The sequence below is a fragment of the Gavialis gangeticus genome, unplaced genomic scaffold (assembly GCF_001723915.1).
Source record: "Gavialis gangeticus isolate Ggan-Ray unplaced genomic scaffold, GavGan_comp1, whole genome shotgun sequence".
In the NCBI taxonomy this organism is placed as follows: domain Eukaryota; kingdom Metazoa; phylum Chordata; order Crocodylia; family Gavialidae; genus Gavialis; species Gavialis gangeticus.
This window is the reverse complement of record NW_017729034.1, coordinates 30,143,033-30,159,561: the sequence shown is the minus strand read 5'-3', so window position 1 is coordinate 30,159,561 and position 16,529 is coordinate 30,143,033. Positions and strand designations below refer to the sequence as shown.

Genomic DNA, 16,529 nt, shown 5'->3' with positions numbered 1-16,529 from the left:
GGTTATTCCCATGATGCCAGCCTGGGGGAGGGGCACAGAGTGGCTCAGGCAGTAGTGCCAGCTGCCTCACCTGCCACATCTTGCATTACCTGGACATTAATGTCTGCTCCACTCCGCAGCAGCAGTGTCATCAGCTGCAGGTTCCCTTTCAGGGTACTGATGTGCAGGCAGGTGAGGCCTGGGAAGGAGACACAGCAGAGGCAGCTCTAGGTACAATACGTATCACCAGGAACCCTAAGTCCCATACTGAAGCCCTGTTTAGCTAAGCACTGCACCAAGGCTGAACAAAAAGCCTTCTCTGCCTAGGGCATCTCAGTATGGAGTCTGATGCTAACCACACACCCACACACCTACAGAACCAGGCACTGCACCTGGCACCCCACCCCCACACACATTGCAGCTACAGTCAGCACCTGGCTCCCATCCCCCTACCCCTCCCACACATTACACACTACAACCAAGAGCCATCCGCAACAGCCATTCCCTCCTGCTGCACTGCTCCTCACCTTGCCAGTTCTGGAGCTGTAGGTCCTGCGGGCACTGCCCAGGGGCTGACTCCTGCAGCAGCTGCTGGGCACAGGGCAAGCTCTGCTGCTCACAGGCCAAGTGCAGTGGGGTGTTGCCGTTGCGGTCTTGCAGAACTAGATTCACCCCCTTGTGCATTAGTGCCTGTACCACGCTGGGCTGCTCCAGGTACACAGCTAGGTGAAGGGGGGTCTGTAGGGAAAGACAGACAGCAGGGTCAGGAGCTGCTGGAGCAAAGAGGTTAGGTGGAACCCAGCAATTTCACATGCTGGTCAGGAGACAAAAGCCCTGGATGACACCAAGGAACAAGTTCCCTCTGCTGTAGGCCCATCCTCGCAGCCTCAGCCTGCCCAGGCGAGAGAAGTCGGGTGGCTACGATCCTTCTCTCTATCACTGTGGAGCAACGCAGCCTGGCAGTGTCAGGCCCAGGGCAGCCACAGTGGCTCAAAGCCTCTGGTGCTGGATGCAGACACTCTGGCTGGCATTCTTAGTGTCCCCTACAGATTCCAGCCACACTGCTGCCCTGGGGACCACCTAGGTCAGCCTGTGGACACGGCTCAGGAACAGGAAGACACCAGAAATGGTTATACTGACTGTGTCCATATATCTCACATCCCCATTCCTGTGGTGCAGACCAAGTTGGCAGCACACATCTGCCTCCCTCCCAGACAGACACTCACCTGGAACAAGTCATTCTGGATTTCCAGCACCTCTCTGGGCAGGTGGGCAATGCAGACTGCCACCATTGGGTGACAATGGATGATGGCCAGGTGCACCAGCCTGCAGGAAGGGAAGAGATCAGTGTTACTATGCCCAGGCTGCTGCTGCCACTGCCACTCCACCAGGAGATGAACACTTCCACGCAGTCACAACTGGAGAAAAGACTGGGCCTGTGCCCAAGCCTGTCTGAGCAGGCTGTGCCTCCTACGGGAGAGTCTGCTCCAAGAGATGCTCCAATGCTTCTGTGCCAGCAGAAACTGGTGCAGCTCTGGCTTGTTCACCGGGCTCCCGGGCCCAGGGCTGGCCCCACCCACTGTCCAAACAGTCACACCCTGTAACATAGGAGTGTCCCCTACAGGGCAGGCATGGGTCCAGCCAGCGTCTTTTACAGGCAGGGTACAGCACAGTCATAGAAAAATAGAAAATAAGGTTTGGAAGGGACCTCAGGAAGTCATCTAGTGTAACCTCCCACTCAAAGCAGGACCATCTCCTACTAGATCATTCCAGCTAGGGCTTTGTCAAGCTGGGCCTTAAAAACTGCCAGGGATGTCATCATGACAGAGGGCTCCTCCCCCGCTCTCAACAGGTCTTTTGACCCCTCAGAGCCTCACCTGCAGTCCCTGCTGCTTATTCCCCATGCCATCTCAGGATCCCCCCCCCACTGCACAGTCACCCATGCTGCAGGTAGCCTGGGCACCCTACAGGAAGGGTCTTGACTCTATCAGCCCACAAGACCCATGAGTTTTACTGCCACTTGAGATTCCCACAACCCTGAAATGCAGCCAGCTCTAGCATGCAGCTGAGCAGCCAAGTACAGTATACGGAGAGGGGGTGGCAGAGGATGCTAGAGCAGCTCTTGCAGTGAACAGATCCAGATGCCCCTGCAGAGCAAGCCCCACACACAGCAATTTTCACAAGATTCTCAGGGTGCAGACACAGCAAGGCCTGGAGCCCTTTCAAAAAGGCAGCAGCTGGTACTTTCTAATTGTTCCCCGTGCCCCATTCAAATGCAAAACCCTATATTCTCAGAGGTACAAATGCCCAGAGTCAGTGAGTCCAGGGAGCTTGGAATCTGCTCCAGAGAGGCGGGACCAGGGACTGGCTGCAGTGGGCTGGAGCCTAGTACGATCTGTAGCTGCCAGGGGATTTCCACACCCCTCCTCCCTGCCGCCACAACACTTCTGCTTTCCTGGCTCAAGGACAACCAGTGGGGGCAGGGGACAGATCTGGGAGGGGTCCTGGCAAGTAGCCCAAAATAACCTGTAAATCACCTCCAAGACATTGCCGGCAGTGCCCCAGCTAAGAAGGAACAGGGACATGATGTATAAGAGGCAGCAGAAAGGTTCCCAGCCCCCTGTAAGGGATGTCTTAGTACTGGCTATGCTAGGGACTGATGGCAGGGTAGATATACATCTTTATAGATTAATTAAATAAAATATACATCTATATACAGAGAGAGAAAACACAACTTTCATGAACCCAAACTCACTTCAGATCCTAAGGACTGTCATGGCTCAGGACCCAGCCTCCCATGTTGGAAGAGAGAGCCAGCTCCCCCATACTGGAGCCTGACCCCAGTCCTTGCACAGAGTTTCCCACTCTGGGGCTGTGGGAAGACCTATATCTCACAGACCACAAGAACACGCGGGCCACACTTGCACAAGAGTGTCAAGATGGTCTCCACTCTCTCCCAAGCAGTCAGAACAAGAGTGAGAGAGGTTCAAGCTCTCAAAAGTAATTTTCAGCCCTGCAGGGAGGTTAGGATTAGCCTCCTCAACTTCACCAGCTACCTTTGGGCAAGTACAAAATGGCCCCCGTCCGCCCCCACCTATCCAATTATAGAAGCAGCCAGGGCACTCCTGGCCTTCTTTCAGCCCACCCACGCTGCTGGGGTCAGGCCTCCACTGGTGGATGGGGAAGAAGTGAGGAGTGGGTGGGTTGGCTTTTTAAGTCACAAAGGGAGCCTTGCTTTCAGTTCTGATCACAGCAAGACCTGTCTTGATCTTGAGAGATCTCATCTCTCAGGGGAGTCAGCAGGGCAGCTCATGTGAAAGCCCTGCCTTGGGTGGCAGATCATGAGGAAGTGGGGGGTTCCTACCGACACATGGGTCTAGGTGCTGCCACAGCCCAGCAGCAGGGAAAACCTGATGTTCACCTGCAATAGAGCAGGGTCCCTCCTGCCTGTCCTCCAGCCCATCCTGTCTGAACTGTCTCAGGGGCAGTGTCTGTGTATAGTGGCTAACAGATGCAGCCACTAGATACATGCCCCAAGCCCCACAGGGCAGGCATGGGAGGTCGAGGGACGGGAGTCCTCAACAGCACCCTGGGCCTGCTGGCTTGCGTGGGTGGTATTTTCTTAGAGCATGTGCGAGGGCTGGGGGGAAAGGGTGCTCGGCTCTGAGCTGCAGGGAGGCCACCTGGGCCTGTGATGCACTTGAAAACCTGCAGGAGCTCTGCAGAGACTTGACTCTGCAGCCTGCTTCATGGCAGTGCCACAGGTTCAGCCATGTCTAGAAAATAGGGATGGGGAGCTCAGGTGTGTTAGCAGCAGGATGCAAGGGACCCCAAGCCAGGCCCTACTGTGGGAGACAGAGCAGCATTAAGGAGCAGGTTCCCCTGCTGCCCACCCCTGGGGGACATCTGTGCCTGAAGGCAAAATCCCCGGGGAAGCCCCAGGTCATGAAGGTGGAGGGAATTCCCCTGCCCCATTAAAGGGAGCAGCCACCCACAGCATGTCTGAGTGCCACATGGGGAGGGCTCCCTGCAAGGCTGGAGCTCCCCCTGCGTAGGGGGATAGAGAATGACATCTGGGAGCCACTTAGTAAGGAAAGCAGGCTTGACTCAGCCTCTGGTGTGCAGAGAAGAGAGCAGTTTCCACTGGGCACCTCTCTGGGGTTGGGGATGCTAGGGGGCTGCTGCTGCTCAAGTTGGAAGTGCACTGACAGGGTTATGCGCCATGCTGTCTCGGTGGTGAAAATGCCGATGCCAAGCTCACTCAGCAGCTCCCACCATCCTCAGTACTCAGGAAAAAGCCCTAGGAGACCTCCAGCCAAGCCTCTGTGCAGACAGACATTCTTGAAGTCATGTGCCCGCAGGCCTCCCTTTTCCATTTACCAGGGACAGTCCCTGTTTCTTCAAACCCAGCTCCCACTGCGTCCCTACCAGTCCCCATGCTTTCACCACAGAGGGCCACAAGCTCCTCCTCTGGCCTTGGCAGGTATGCAGCGATTAGGCGTTGGGCTCTGGGACTTTCCAAGGCAGTTCAGACTGAACTTTAGACCTCCGCCGCTTTCACTTTTCAGGGGCTAAGGCAGTCCCAGGGGACTGAGCCGAGGTGGCGTGAAAGTACACAGGTCTCTCCAAGGTCTGCCAACCCAGGCCCCCACCCTGAAATCCCCCAAACTCCTCTTCGGCAGCAACTGTACCCAGCAACCTGATAAAGGGGGGAAAGGTGGCAAGCTGACAAACTCAGACTTGAAAGCCCCAAGCTAACACTCTCTCCTCACTTCTCAGAAGGAAGAGCCTGATTTATGAGGGTCAACAGTTAGAAAAGTCAGGATTCCTGGATTCTGTTCCCAAATCCAAAGCCAGGGATGTGGGAACAGAGGGGCTAAGATTGAGACATAAGCCTGGGACCAGTTATGCCATGGCAGATGAGCATGACCATGTGGGCAAGGGGTTGGAGAGTCTGGGAAACATACAGGCTAGGACTGAAAGACAGGCACTGGAAAACATGAGAAGACTGTCCCTGGTTTATCCAGTAGTAAATCTGCCCCCACTGGGCCAGGCCTGTGCTGTCGTAGCGGCTGTTGTGCTAGCTGCTATCCTTCATCCCTTTGGGCTTTCCATGGCTTAATCTATTTTGGTGCCCACGACCTGCCAGGTGGTGTAAGCCTGGCAGACAGAGACCTGCTTTGCCTGCAAAAGCAAATGACCTACCCTTTAAAGGCTTGTGAGGTACCTTGAGATCTTGAGCTGTAAGGAGCAATAGAGGCACACAAACAGTCACTAGTCCTGCTGAGTCAGAGCTGGGTTTTCACCTGTAACTAGGATGCATCTGGGACATTTGGGAGTTTTTCCCCACAGCTCAGGCTTGGGCTTTGGCTCCTTGTTTATGCAACTGCCCCTTTCCACACTTCTCCCATAGCAGATGCTGCCAACCCTGGACTTCCTGAAACTGGGTGTAACAGGTCCCCCTCCCAGGTGCCCAAGTGGACCAGGGAAGCAGGGAATCACAGCAGAGGGATAAGCCTGAAGTACAGCAGCATGGTGCTTGGCCTTTGTAACATCAACAAGAAGTTGGAATTATCATCTTCCAGGGGTGTCAAACCTGCAACCCATGGGACAGCTGTAGCCCATGGAGCCATTTCATCCTGCCTGCTGGACTATCATCAAACTGCTAGGAGCTTGGGGGTGGGGGAGGTATCCTGCTGTAGAAAATCCGGACCCTGCTGGACACGGTAGCTGGAGGCAAGAGAGTGAGCACAGCTGTCTCCACTTGGCCCCTCCTGCCAGAGCTCCACTACTGCCACATGGCCCAAATGCCAGACTTACTGTTGTTGCAGCTGCTGGCTCCACAGATCTGGCTCATGGCACAGCTGATGTCTTATACTAAAGCAGGGAAACCCATTCCTGGAAGGTACAAGGCACAGAGGCCTCAGCCTCAGAGATGTGTTCCTTAGCCCTAACAACAATGCCTGCACTGTGCCATGGACAAAAAGGCCCTGTTTGGCACAGCAGCAGCAGGGTAATGCTAAATCCAAGCCCTTATGAAGTGAGATTGGAGCTCTGCTGTAAAGCAGATAAGCCTGCAACACAACCCTCCACAAGCAAGGACATAAATACATGCCCTCTCTTGCTTGCCCACAGGCACACATCTTCCAATACCTGCAACAACCAGACATTGCACAACACACTTTGCAACCTTAACTCTGCCCTCGTCCAGCCTACTGTTCTCACCCTTTCACCCACAGATTTCCCTGCTGCAAACCCCAGGAGTGATGGACACAGGGAACATTAAATGGTTATGCTAGGAGAGGGAGGGTGTTGGGAAAGGACTATGTGCAGAGGACAGCTAAGATGGGTGATGGTAGTGCAGTCCAGTGGACAAATAAATGGACTGGGAGCTCTGTATCTGCTTCTGTCACTGGTCAGCAGCGGGCATCTGGACAAAGGGGCCCTTCTTCCCTCTTAGAGCCTGGGTTTCCTTTCCCACCTGTTGATTGCCTGGCCTATGTAGACCCTAAGTGCTTCAGGGTGCGCACATACAATCTCTGTGCATTTCTATAGTGCCTTCCATGGAAGTGGAGCCTTCAAATGATGCTGCCTTTCAAACAGTGATGATCGCATTGCCACAAACTACTTAGAAAGACAGAGAGCAGAGGAGAAGGCAGACATTGCTGAGCTCTGAACCACTCCGCTGTGGATCAGAGCGTTTATACTGCTAACGGTACATAGGAAACCTGTTCAGGTCACCTAGGAAAGATCCAGGTTGTTGGAGCAGAAGGATCGGGGTCCTGCTCCACAGCACTTCTATCTGGTCTCACAACACAGTCTGATTTTGCTGCCAACCCTGCAAGTGCCCTGGCATTTTACACAGCCATGAATTAGTTGCAACACAGTCTGATTTTTACACTGTGCATGGGATGGCTAAGTACTGCGCAGAGTGGCACAGGCATTTTGGAGGGGAAAAAGCAGGAGAGGGGAAGACAGTGAAATTGAGTCGGTGGCCAGAGAAGGGAGGTGGCTGAGCTGGGAACAGTGGCAAAGGGAAACAGCTGCATGGCAAGAAAAGCAGTTGCATCACCACAGATTGGCTGCAATCAAGGCAGTGTCCTGGCATCTGGGTTACTGCCAGCTCTGTGCTACTGTGGGGCTATGAGACATCCTGACTCACTTCTTTCTCCAAAAACAGGGCAGAGATTACACATTTTTATCTGGGAAGCGCAACGGATGCCTGCTCACAAAGGCCTTGGAGAGGCAGCACTGGGAAGGGGGCTATTACACTGGCTGGCCCTTCTTTCACTCATCCCACATGCATCTGAACCACGGGATGGAGCACCCAATGTTGTCTGACCTCCCTCCCTCTCTGCCTCAGCTCCATGCACAGCTGGAGAGAACTCTCCCTCTGCTTTCTCCAGGTGGAAAGGCAAAAAGAAATGACGCCAATGCCAGTTTGCATGCAAAGCACCGGGCTGTTTGTGGGAGAAAAGGAGGAAATGGCATCTGCAGCACGAGGACTTGGACAAGATGCATCACGGAGGAAAACAGCAGGGGAATTCCACTGTTTTCCTGCTCTCCCGTTCCGGCTCTATAACCTGCCCTGCTAACCCCTTCCCCAGAGAAGTGAAACCACCAACAGGAACCTTTGCCACACTGCTCAGCCAGCCCGCCTCAGGCTGGAACAACCCGCAGCACCTTTGCTAGGCTGTTCCTGGGCTCCTCCCACACACATATACACACAGAGCGTTTGAAGGCTTCTCTCTCTTGGCCTCAGGCCCTCCTTCCAATTCCAGTTCTGGGCTCTGCTCATGCACTTTTCTCCTGGCTTGCCGAAATTCTGCTGTCCCAGCCCTGGTCTCGCTCCACTGAGTAAAATGCTCTCAATCCTGGCTAACAACATCCTCTCCTCACCCCAATCCCTTACTGGCCTTTCAGTCTTGACGCCTTTCAATCTTGACCTGGAGCTCCCCTAGTAGGAGGTGGTTTGGGGTTAGACAGAAGGCAGGCAGGGGGTACTGCAGGTAGAGAGCAGGCCTCTGTTAAGAACACAGTGTGGAAAATCTACTCCCTCGGGGACAAGATGCAGCCACTCCCAGCAAGTGTCTCCCCCCTGGGTGGTTTCACCTATTCTTAAGAAAAAATTCTCTAGCTCTTCTGGCTGCAAACCATGATGCAGTCCAACTACTCTTACAGAGAAACCACCCCAGGGCTGCTGAAGGGTGTTCCCTTCCAGGCACCTGACACAGGGTCCAAACCACCCTAGCATAGGGCTCTGTAGGAAGGGCCATGCATTTCAGAACCCACTGTTAGGAAGGTCAGGTGGGGATGGGGGGGGGGCAGAGGCCACAGGCTAGCTAGGTACTCTGCTGTTCACTCCTTCACAAAGGTTGGGGTCTTAGGCAGGAAAAGAAGAAACTCAGCCCACTTGTCTCACATCAGCCCACAAAGGGCTCTGAGTGGGAGGCCAGCATAAACTGATAAACTGAGGCTGAAGCCATACAACACACATCAACTTATGCAGCCATCGCTTTTTCAAGAGATCGTTCAGCACTGACTGGCAGATCAGCTGCTGGAAGGGTGCAGTACTTAGCTACCTGGAGGCCAGCTCTGCAGACCTCAGCAGGAGACTGGGAAAGAGGTGGCAGCCCAGAGCACCAGTTCATTTTGGCCTGGCCAGTGGGCTTTGTTTAGGACCATATATTCCCAGACCTTGTTAAGAGGTCTAAGGCTGATGCTGTACAAGCAGATGGAACCCACCCTGCCCTCTAGCCTGTTTCCCTGCCTCTCTCACACTGGATAAATAAGAAGAGAGTCAACTATGGAAATCTAAGCTGGAGAGCTCTTTATGGCCCTGTTACTGGGGTAGGTTTGTTCCCCACACTCACACACCACACCTTGCCCCACCGCCCCTGGACTCTATTGCTTCCCTTGAGAGTGCTAGAACAGGTGACCGGATTGCAGAAGGGCTGGCTCAGCCTGCAGCGGAAGCGGGCCCCCAATCAGAACTGTGGTGCAGTTCAGGTGGGTTTCAACCAGCCCATTACAGACTGAGGGACCACCTCTCTACCCTGTAAGATCACTAAGGCCAGCCAAAATCTAGGTCAGAGACACCCAAAAGCATTGGGGTGTTTGGAGCTGCTTTCAAACAGTTGCAGATGGTTTTGTAACACAGGCTGGAAGGTGGGAATCTGCAGCAAAACTAGGAACTGTCCTGAATAAATTCCACCCTGTGGGGGCGGAAGGAGCAGATCCTGTTTGGGGACACACTGAATTTACATGCACGCAAGCACATACACACACCACCCCCCAAGTGGCCAGGAAACAAACCTGTACTTTGCAAGGATCTACTTCAGAGATACTGCTCGCAGACAACCAATAACCCAGTATGCCAGTGCAGGGCTGGAACTGATGAGTATAATCATAATCAAGGAGTTTCTTTTATCAGTTCTAGGATCCCTAGCTTGCTTTGAGTGGTGCAGCCTTCTGTCTCTGGCAAAGGACATGGTACTACTCCTGTACATATTGATCCTGGCAGCGATGTGGACAGACGTTGGTATCTTTAATTACATCAGTTTCATGAATTTGGCTGCTTGTAGGGTTCCTCCCTCAGGCCTGCCCAGCCCACACACTAGATCCTCTCCAGTCTCTCATCGCCCTTATCTCTAGTCAGGGTGTCAAAATACTTTCCCTTAATGAATCAGTTGAACTAACCTTTTCCCACACTTGCTAATGAAGGTGAGGGAACATCATTCAAGCAAACACCCGATTATTCAAGGGGATCATTCAAGCAAGTCTGTTAAAGATCCATCCTGACTTGCTCCCAGACACTTCACAGAAACTTAGCTCTTCATTATATTGAGGATCAGGGGATATTTTTTTTCTCTGGCATTCTAGAGCTTGGAACTTTCCAAACATTCTTCCCCTTTTGGCTGAAATTCCCCGGGTTTCCCCTTGGAAGTGCATCCATGGAAGTGGAAAACATGAAGACTTTTCTTGGAAATCATCATCAGAATGTAGAAGGGACATTGTTTGCACTGCATAAGGCAGGAATTTAGATTTACCCAAGTAATATCCTCTTGGGTATGCATCCTGTTCCTGCAAGGATCCTGGCCACCTCAGGGCCTGGGAAAACCTAGTTAAGAAATGCAGACATTGCCATCAAGAAGAGGCTCTGATCCTGCCTGGCATTTCTGGGTGCTACCATGAAATGAAAGGTTATGTCCAGGCCAGGATTGTCTCCTGTTGCAGAATTACTAGGCTTTATACTGGTTTAGCTAAGCCATGCCAAGCCCGGGCCAGGGACTGTCCCTCCTCAACAGCAGCAGCTGGCAGCGTACTCGATTCCCCACGTGTGCAGCCCACACCACGTGGAATGACAGAGGAATGTGCAGATGACTGATTTCCCAGCGGAATGAGCAAGCTGGGCACACCACTGGTGGCGCCTCTGGCCCCAACAGCTCAAAACAGGAGGAAATTACACACCAAGCCAGATAAGGGATACACTTCTGCGGCTAAGACAAACCGGAGACTCGGGCTCTTGGAACCCTTGTCATTAGAGATGGAAAGCCCCTATTAGTCCACTCAGCCCATCCTGCCCACGCTAAGCCAGCAACATGCTAAATATACATTCCTGAACAATGCGGCTTCCATCCTTCCCACAGGAGCTGATAAGAGCCTAGGGTATGTCAGCATTGCCCTTCGGAGTCCAAGAAAAAAGACAAAAACTGAGCTGGAAGGGACCTCATGAGCTCATCTAAGCCACTCTCCGGCTCAAGGCAGGATTGTCTCTGTCTACACAACTCCCAACAAAAATTTTTCCTAACCTGCACTTAAAAATTCCCAGACATTGTGATTCTACCTCACCTCAAGGGAGCCTGTTCCAGGGCTGAATAATTCCCTTAACTCTATCCCACGCCTCCCCATCACATCCCCTCCCTGTGCCATGACACCTGTTGGAGAGCTGCAGATTTCCACATGCTTCCATTTTCCCCTCCCACAGTCATCCCTTTGCCAGGTTCTTTTGATCTGTTCCCCATTACTTAGTCACCCATATCTTTTCTCATTGTCCTTTTCCATGTTCCCTTCTATCAGGAGTCCTCCAAAGCTCAGTGATGCCCACTCCCTCTCCAGCCCAGACACATATGGTAGCATGAAAAGGAACAGTATGTACAGCAATACAAACAGGCAGTGAGCAGAGACTTTGAACCTGCAAAAGCTTAGCCATGCTGAGGCAGGCCATGGTGAAATGCAAGGGGCAGGGGCAGGCAGCTTTGTCAGGCTCTCACAGTGCATCACTGTGGGGAGATGCTAACCCTGCCTATGTCACCAAGTGATGTACTGCAAGGAGGCCTGGCATTCAGAGCAGGCTGTAGCTAGGCACCCCAGGCAAAGCAAGAAAGAGCTCCTTCAACCCTGCATGAGTTGCTGCCATGGGGAGGGAAAGACCTGAAGGGTGTCTACTCCAAGACACAGACACAAGTTAAAACTCTTCAATCTGCCCTGGTCCCTCATTAACCTGTCTCAGCCCACAAGTCATCGACATGTGATTTCCTATCAGCAGACAGCGGCACTAACCACACTGCTGGGGAAGGAGGAAGTCGGGCTCCCCTTTGCTGCTCCTACTTCCCCGAGACACCCTGCATGGGTGTAGCACAACCAAAATAGGCCTGGCCCCATTTTCACATGAAGGAAACTGTGAGAGGGTGTTCAATGTAGGGACCCCTGAACTTTGCCCACATGAGGGGGCGGCAGAGATGGTGCCTGCTTTGCATGACACCACGCAGATGACAGCTGCTTTTGCACAAAGGTGCTGCCCCATGAACACTAGGACTCCCACCTGGTTAACTGAAGGCAAGGCCAGGCACACTGGGACATGTAGTGTGCCCTGCCTTCAGCCATCACAGTGGTGCCTGGTGGTGGAAGCAGAGATCTTTGAACCAGAAAGTGTGGCTGCCTGAAGAGGGCCAGAGGGAGGTTCAGGCCTAGCTGCCCATTCTGCCAGCAGATCTTTTTCCTCTCTGCAGTGCACGGGGAACCTGTGGCATCACCCCACCAGGTTTGCCCAGGACCCCAGTGTGAATGGCAAGCCTTTTCCATGCCCTTGCAGGAGGCAGACAGTCCTTCCCCCACCCCTTCTGCAGGACTCTGCAGCTGGGGCCCTCCTGCATCTGCCTAGCTCTGCAAGAGGGAGGGGGGTTTCCCCAGCACGCACTTAACAAAGATTGAGCCTGTTTAGAGTCTGGGGCACAAACAGAAAAGCTCTCTGTGGTCTGTCCAGAGCTAGCCCATCCCCCAGGCTGGAAAACCCCTTTCTGGCTTCCACAGATACCGACTCCATTGGAAGTGCACTGAGGGAAAGACTGTCCGGACTGTTCAGATCCAATGGAAAGGCCACATGTTCCCAGGCAGAGCCTAGTCTGAGCATGCATGGGAGCAGTATAGCAAGGAGTTTTTCCTCCAGCCATACTAACCATTCCCCTGCCAGCCAGACGTATAGCCCCTGCCCTTTTCTGTTCCAGTCTTTGGACTCCAGTTTCTCCTTACCAGTTCTGCTAGCACCTCAATCCTAACCTCTAACTCTTCTGGCTAGTTATCAAGCCTGACCTGTAGCATGTTCTCTTATTTCACTGCCTGGATCCCCCCAGGCCCCAGTCCTGCTGTCTCCTTGCCCCTGACCTGACCTCCCAGCTCTGCCAATATCCCTCTTCCCTAATCTGCTATCCTAGTCCTGACCTTCCTAAACCTATCATCACTCAGCAGTGATTTTTTTAACATGATTAAATGTCCCTTAGGTCTTAAGCAGCAAGCACCAAACTCATTTCACTTATGCTAGCCCAGCCAGCATCCTCAGGCACCACCTCTTTTCTTCAGAAGAGGCAGTCAATTTGGGCTCAACTGCTCTAGTTCGTGTCATTTTATACCTGCACCTTTGAATGTCTAGGTTTCTATGGGAGGTTCCAGCTGAGACTAAGTGTCCACGTGATGATGAGATCTCCACCTCAATTATAAACTTTAATTCAGGGGTTGGACTTGATAACAGAGTCCTTCCCCACTTTCTATCTCCTAGGGACATAAAATCTTAAGCAAGCCCATACGAAACTCCATGGAAGGACAGTGCTGGCAAAGGCACTAGGCCCCCACAGCTCACACCAAGCATCACCAACTGGAGGCATGCTGCTTCATGCCAGGTTCAGTCCTGAATCGACAGAGGCAACTGAGGAAACAGGAACTAGAAGCTAAAAGCCCAGAACTTGTCTTTTTTCAGAATTACAATGGTTACAAGGAAGTGATATTGCCCAATGGAGCCTACTGAGAAATAATGAGATTACGGTTTGAATCCTAGCTTGAGGTCTGCGGCACTGGAGGCAAGCCAGCAAGTCGCACAAGGCAGCAGCTCCCTTCCTGCTAATGTGGGGTCATGAGCTGAGGTGCAAGGGAGCACAGTGGGTCAGTGGGTCTGCCTCTGCAGCATGCTGGCTGCTTCCACCCAAAGACCTCTAAACACTTCACAAACATTTGTTAGCTGGACTTGATTAGTTCCAATTTACACACAGGAAAAATCTAATCACTAGAACACACTCTCTCCTAGAGCTGGGAAGAGAACCCAGGTGTGCCGATTCCCTGTCCCACTTCTCAGCATTAAACTACCTCACTTTGGCTACTAAGTAGCAACCATTCCATCCCCTGTCCCCCCCACGCACTCTTTAGATTTCCTGTTTTAAACTGCATTGTAAGTAAGCAAAACCAGAAGAGCAGCTGCAGCCATTTGGAGAGCCTCTGCACAGCCACCTCCTGATGGGAGGGAGCAAAATGCAGCAGCAACTAGCCCAAACTGACTGCCCAGAGGAGTCTGAAGATAAGAGCAGGCAGCTTAGCCGAGCTAAACCAGCATAGAAGACAACTGAATCCAAGTGAAATGAGTTCAGTGGTTGCTGCCTAACACCTGGAGGACACCAGATCGTGTCTGTTTGCCTCTCCTATTAATGGGAGGTTTGGATCAGACTCTGGACAAGCTGGTTTGACAAGCAACTGGCTCAGTCACCCCTACAAAAGATGGGATCAAATCCCTCCCCCCCCCCAAATCAATTGAAGCATTTAAAAAAAAATCACCCCAGGGACACAATGGGGAAGGGAAACTGGCAGTCACCAAATGCACCACAGCCTCACAGGCCTTGGGGCTTGCCCTTACTCATTTTAGTTGTACCTTGCTTAAGTGTATCTACGCAGGCAGTTATGCCAGCGCAACTGAAGTGATCACATAGGGCATGGAAATTTCCGTGTGGGCTACAATGTCCAGATGAGAAAATAAAGAGCAGCCAGTGCTTGAACCATGCTGGGGGTAGTGGGAGGGGGCAAGGTTTCATTTAACCTGGCTTGGATGGGGTTTGCTGCAAGGATGTCAGTCTTCTCAGCATATCCCACAACACACAGGAATGGGCTAATTAGCACATGCCTTCTTCCCAACCAGGAAGTAAACACGTAGCTGAGATGAGACCGGCTTTTATCAAGCAAGAAGCACCTCCTTGGGTGAGCCCAAGATCCTCCCTCTCTGCAGCTAACAGGACCTTTGATCCTCTGCTATAGACATCTTGTTCAGTGGCTTCTGTTCCCCTCCAGGTTCTCTTCCTCCTGTACCATTATTCATTACTGCATTCAACTCTGGCCTGCATCCAGGCTGTGGACCAAAGTTTCAGCTATTCAAGCAGCTAAGACACCCATACACATGCTCTTTGATTTTGTGATGGAAACATCCTGACAATGTAAAGCGTAACAGGAAAAAGGAGCAATTAGCTGAACTCAGTTACCAGAAGCCAAAGCAAACAGGTTCAATACGGTGCGTCTGCACCACGCGCTGACGTGCAGTTACGTCTTCAAAGACAAAAGGCACCAAAAGCTGTAGCAGAGAAGCAACAGAGATGCAGGATAAGGACAGTGCCTCTTCAGGAATTTACGTTACAGAGTCATTAAAATTCATGCTGCTTTGGTCATAGACCGTACAAAGCAGACAGGCTAGCTGCACATAAGGATTTACATTCGGAAACCAGCCACATCAAGAGACTCGTAGTTGTTCCCAAGCAAGACTCCAACCCACAGAAGAGGTGGGACCTAGGCTCCCCTCTACATAACTGATTTTCCTCAGGTAAACATCTCATGCAGCCAAGCCATCCACTTGGTAAATTAAGCTTTGTGCTTTGGTGGATGAAAAGAACATTTCTTTTTTTTCCTTTTGATGTAGAACCCCCCTCCCCTTCCATTTTTCCTGGCAGCCGCTGAATAGGCCGAAACTCAAACTTTGCACTGTAATGTGTGTTTCTGTATTGCTCTGACTGTTCACCCCACCCGGAACCCCAACTTTGCATTTCCCGCAACTCTGAGCGGCAAATGGATTGGAGCGGCTTCTTCCCCCCCACCCCCGCCCCCGTTCCCACTTGTTCCGTTTACTTGGCTCAATTGTAGATTCCCTGGTAAACGACCATCATATTTCACTGGGAACAAAAAAAACCCCTGAAAGCCTGAACGAGAGAACATGGCCCCAGGGGATGGAAACATTTCCTGCCTAGTCGCTAGCTACAGCCTGGTTTGGGCAGGGGGGTCTCTAGACTAGGGGATGGGAGCTTTCCTGCATGGCAGTACTTACAACCTGGCTTGGGAGGCGTACAGAGAAGGGACAGAACCTTTCCTGTATGATCACTACTTGCACTCTTGCTTGGGGGTCTGTGGGCCAGGGAAGGGAATCTTTCCTGCCTGGTCACTAGTTGCAGCCTGGTTTGGGGGGTCCATGGACCAGGGATGGGACCTTTCCCCTATGGTCACTAGCTACAACCTGCCATGTGGAGATCTATAGGCGGTGGGGGGAGGAGGAGGGGAGATCTTTCCTGCCTGGTCACCAGTTGCAGCCTTGTTTGCAAGGGGTGGGGGGAATCTATGAACCAAGGTCTATGGACCAGGGATCACCAGTTGCAGCCTGGTTTAGGGGTCCATGGGACCTTTCCCCTGTGGTCACTAGCTACAAACCGGAGTGGAGATCTATGGGGGATGGGGGGGGGCGGGAATCTTTACTGCCTGGTCACCACCTGCAGCCTGGTTTGGGGAGATCCAAGGACCAAGGTCTATGGAGCAGGGATCAGAATGGACCTTTGTCCCTTGGTCACCAGCTATGACCTGGCATGGAGATCTACGGGCCAAGGAGGAGACTCTTTCCTGCCTGGTTTGGGGGTCCACGGACCAGAGGATGGGACCTTTCCTGCCTGGCCACCAGTTACTCCTGGGGAGGGGACCCATCTGAAAAGAAAAAAAAGACCCCCTAAACCCAGGGAACTTCCCATCTTGAGGCTGCCAGTCCCAGGCCGGCGGCGGCAGCGGCGAGCCACCTCCGCAGCCCGCCGTCCCCTGTGCCAGCCGGGCGGTGGCCGGGCTGTCGGCCGAGCCCCGGGCGGGCGACACTCACGTGTCTCCATCCTCCGAGATGTAGGCGAGCGCCTCCAGCTGCTGCTGGCTCAGGCCGTGCAGGGCGGCGCGCTCGTCGGGCGGCGGCGGCGCAAGGCCGGGCAGGGGCTCGGTGA

General features: G+C 52.8%; 1 protein-coding gene across 1 annotated transcript in view; it reads right to left on the bottom strand.

Annotated features, from left to right (window-relative positions):
* NFKBIE (NFKB inhibitor epsilon) overlaps nucleotides 1-16,529 on the bottom strand; it is a 26,841-nt gene that overhangs the window by 8,641 nt on the left and 1,671 nt on the right. The window contains exons 3-6 of the mRNA XM_019526703.1: nucleotides 16,415-16,521; nucleotides 1,206-1,305; nucleotides 507-717; nucleotides 90-178 (exon numbers count right to left, since the gene is read on the bottom strand). Of these exons, the coding sequence (XP_019382248.1) occupies nucleotides 90-178; nucleotides 507-717; nucleotides 1,206-1,305; nucleotides 16,415-16,521 (507 nt within the window). The remainder of the gene's footprint in view (nucleotides 1-89; nucleotides 179-506; nucleotides 718-1,205; nucleotides 1,306-16,414; nucleotides 16,522-16,529) is intronic.